This window comes from Mastomys coucha, unplaced genomic scaffold (genome assembly GCF_008632895.1).
Source record: "Mastomys coucha isolate ucsf_1 unplaced genomic scaffold, UCSF_Mcou_1 pScaffold12, whole genome shotgun sequence".
In the NCBI taxonomy this organism is placed as follows: domain Eukaryota; kingdom Metazoa; phylum Chordata; class Mammalia; order Rodentia; family Muridae; genus Mastomys; species Mastomys coucha.
In genome coordinates, this window is record NW_022196894.1 from 17123145 (window position 1) to 17127379 (window position 4235).

Sequence of the window (4235 nt, forward strand, 5' to 3'; positions counted from 1 at the left end):
AATCACAGAGTCACTCGGCCTGTGCCTGCCACGGCTGCCGAGATGGACTGGTCACAAAATACACACAAAAAGTCTCATCTCAATCGCGAGTGCCAAACTTACTTCAGAAAAACAGACAGCTGGAAATTTACCAAGGTCCTTATTTCACCTTATGTTCCTAACCTCCGTCCAGTGAGTCAACGTCAAAGTTACCATCCATCCCATCGCAGTCACCAGGGCAACAAAAATCCCAAAACACAACACAGAAAATCAGACAAAGAGTAACACACCAAAAGCGGAGCCAATTGAACACGTTAAATGGCCGGGAGAACAGACCCACGCTCCTCTCGAGCAGGGTTAATGTTTCTCCCCTGGCCTCTCGTGGGGTTCCTCCTGGGCGTCCCCGAGGATCCCCAATCCACTGGGACGTCTCCCAGGGTACTAGTCAGTGGTCCTGACACGTCTGTTGACCAGCCCCCTTTCCCCCTCACGGAGGGCAGGGAGTCGCTGACTGAAAATAAGCCCTGCTATCCCTTCCCGGGAAGTGGCCAGGTCCAAACTCACAGGTTGCAAAACAGGCAGGCAGTTCACAGACACATTACGAGAACTCAGACAGACAGACAGATCACATGTAGGAACTCACCTCCAAGGGGTCTTCAGAGAGTCAAGGGTGGTCGTAAATCCCAGACGAGCCCCCAAATGAAAGACTCCCAGAACTGGGGAGAACCTTACTCAAGTCTCGGGACAACGCAACCACCCAATGACTCACGAAAGACCAAACTTGCTGCAATCACATGAGGTTTATTGGGGATACCAGTACCGGGTAGATCTCATGACCATGCTGGCCAGAGTTCGACACTGAACACAAGAAGTGTCGGGTATTTAAAGGAAGCTGGGGGCGGAGAGAGGGTTACAGAACATAAACAGTGGAAAATTTCAGATGGACCCGACCCAAGGTATGCAGCTAGGGAGGGGAACACATTCATTCTAGGAATGTAATCTTCATCCACTGGTTGGCAGGGTAGAGAGTCTCATAAACCACTAGACCTTCATTCCTAGTTCCGCCATCACAGTGGATCATTCAGGAGGGGCAGGTATCAGGAACCAGAGCTCTGAGGATCTGGATCAGCAAAGTTCCTGGAACCAGCCACTCCACCTTTTTTTTTTTTGGCTTGTGGCAGAGGTTTTCCATGCCCGCCTCTAGGTAAAAGTTATACATTATACATTCTAAGATTCTCTAGCCTTTCAAAAATTTTCACTGAGACCCCCTTTCCAATCTTAAATTTTGTTTTTATCATGAAAGACCCCCAGAACTGGGGAGATCCTTACTCGTGTCTCGGGATGACACGACCACCCAATGACTCATGAGAGACCGAACTTGCTGCAATCACATGAGGTTTATTGGGGATACCGGTACCTGGGTCAATCTCATGACCTTGCCAGTCAGAGGAGTTCGACGCTGAACACAAGAAGTGGGGGATATTTAAGAGAAAATCCAGAAGCTGGGGGCAGAGGGAGGGTTACCAAGGAAACAGAACATAAACAGGGGAAACTTTCAGAGGGACCCAACCCAAGGTGTTCAGTTAGGGAGGGAAACATATTCATTCTAGGAATGTAATCTTCATCTACTGGTCCACAGGGTGGAGAGTCTCATAAACCAGTAGACCTTCATTCCTAGTTCCACCCTCATTGCAGATCAGCCAGGAGGGGAAGGTATCGGGAACCAGAGCCCTGAGGCTCTGACTTCCTGGAACTGGCTATTTTATATTTCTGGCTTGTTATATTACTTTTCGTTAACATGCTTTTTCCCAAATTTCTAAGTCTTCCAATCCTTAATTCCCCACTTTTTCAATGGGATAGTTATAATCATAGAACTAAATATCAGTATCATCAAGTTCTAAATTTCCCTGGTCTTGCAAGGTAGAATATTGTTGGCGTAGCATTAATATCTGGACAGCACTTATTCTTTCTCTAACAAAGGCAACTAATCTATTAAGCAAGCATGGGCCTATGGTTAACAGCAGTAGCAAAATCACAAGGGGCCCAACAAGGGAGGATATTAGAGTGGTTAGCCATGGAGATTTACTAAACCAACCTTCAAACCAGTTTTGCTGTTTCTCCCTATATTCTCGTTTTTCCTCTAATTTTTCTCTTAACTTACTCATGGAGTCCCTGATTACTCCTGAGTGGTCGATGTAAAAACAACATTCTTCTTTGAGAGCAGCACATAACTCCCCTTCTTTTAGGAACAATAAATCTAGTCCCCTTCTATTTTGAAGAACCACTTCGAAGAGGGAGGTCAAAGAATCTTCAAGCATGGATATGGATAATTCTATAGCTCTAAGGTCTTCTTTCATGGCTGCTCTCACCTGATGGAAGTATTGAGGAGTCTGCACAAGGGCGGTGGCTCCTGTCCCAATACCGGCTGCACCAGCTGCTATTCCTGCCCCTATGATTACAGCCAAAGTCAGGGAAACAGGTTCTCTCCAATAACGGCTTGGGCAGTTATCGAACTCATTTTCAAAGTTACTGGCTGTGTGATAATAAACTCAAGGAACTAGCTGGACTAGCACGCAATAGTCTGTGATGTCATTGAAAACAGAGGTGGACACAGAAGGGGTTAGTCCTGTACTACAAGCCCACCATTTATCTATTTCAGGTACCAAATACCTGGTATCAGTAGTTCTTGGGCTCTTAAGAGTTTCATTGCAGAGATGCTTATAAGCAGCTTGTGGGTTACCCAAGCAAGTTCCTTTTCTGGAGACTTCAGTGAGTGTCAGCCGGTTTCTACTATTCCAGGCACAAGCTTCATGTTGGGTGGTGTTATTAAAGTGGCCAAGCACTGCAATGCCTTCATAATACGGAGGCCCTGCTGCTAGGCAGAGCCAGCAAGATTCTGTCATATTAGGGTCAGAACCATTTAATACAGTAAATGCCCCTTGTATCAGATTGAATAGTCTCTGCCCAGTATTTGAGGAGGGGGGAGAAGTAGAAGTAGGAAGTGATTTGGGAGGTGCCTTAGTGGGTGGCTTTGGAAGCGCTGCTGGGGCAAAGGCAGGGGCAGGTACAGGGGCAGGGAGTCTCTTTTCAGGCAGCACTCGGTTGGGGCCAATTGGCTGAGGAGGGGGACTTTCAACTTTTAGGCGGACGAGGATGTTGGAACCTGCTCCTCCTCCATGATTATAAAAGAACAGTCCCCAAGTCAGGCTGTTATGTGTGGGGAGCCGTGATCTTGAGAGGCATTCGCCATGGCAAGATGGCGCCTACTTCCGCTGTTAACTCCTAGTGGACAACTGTTTGCACATGTGCGTAGAGAACTGTTGGCGCATGTGCGTAGAGTGAAAAGACGCCATGTCACGGCCCATCCCGGGGCGTTACGTAGGGTAATGAGCGAACAGCCAATCATGAGCAACTGCTGGCCACGGGGTCCAGTTTTTTTGATAAGTATGCTACAGGCCTTTTCCATGGCCCCAGAGTCTGGGTGAGGACCCCCCCTTGCCGTTCTTGCCCTTTCATCTACATATAGGGTGAAAGGTTTGGTTAGATCAGGTAGGGACAAAGCCGGTGCTGACAGGAGGGTCTTCTTGATGTTTTCAAATGCCTTGTGGTGCTCTGGAGTCCATATGAACTCCCCCTTCTCTTTTGTCAGGGGGCATAAGGGAGCAGCCAGGGTAGCAAATCCAGGTATCCACAATCTACAAAAGCCAGCTGTCCCCAGAAACTCTCTGACCTGCCTGGGGGTGGTTGGTGTTGGGATCTGGGTTACTGTCTTTTTCTGAGCCTCTGTCAGCCACCTTTTTCCATCTTTAAGCAGGTAGCCTAGGTAGGTGACCTCGGTACGTCATAACTGGGCTTTTTTAGCTGAGGCCCGATATCCCAGCTTACCTAGTTCTATTAGTAGGCCCTCAGTCCCCTTGGTACATTCTTGTTTGGTGTCCACTGCCAAGATCAGGTCATCCACATACTGAAACAGCGTCACTTGTGGGAGTTTTTAAATCCCTGAGGCAGCCAGGTCCAGGTCAGCTGTCCTGTCAGTCCTGAATCTGGATCTCTCCATTCGAAGGCAAACAGAGGTTGACTAGTAGGATGTAACTTTAAACAAAAGAAAGCATCTTTTAAGTCCAGCACCGTGTACCATGAGCGACCTGGGGGCAGGGAACTAAGGAGGTTGTAAGGGTTAGGCACAGATGGGTGTATATCCTGAACCCGCTTGTTGACCTCTCTTAGGTCTTGTACTGGGCGGTAATCATTGGAGC

General features: G+C 47.9%; 1 protein-coding gene across 1 annotated transcript in view; it reads right to left on the bottom strand.

The window, feature by feature from the left end:
• Nucleotides 1-2528: 2528 nt before the first annotated feature.
• The window catches only part of LOC116086244, a 4145-nt gene continuing 2438 nt past the window's right edge, over nucleotides 2529-4235 (bottom strand). The window contains 1 exon segment of the mRNA XM_031364589.1: nucleotides 2529-3210. Coding sequence (XP_031220449.1) covers nucleotides 2529-3210 — 682 coding nt within the window.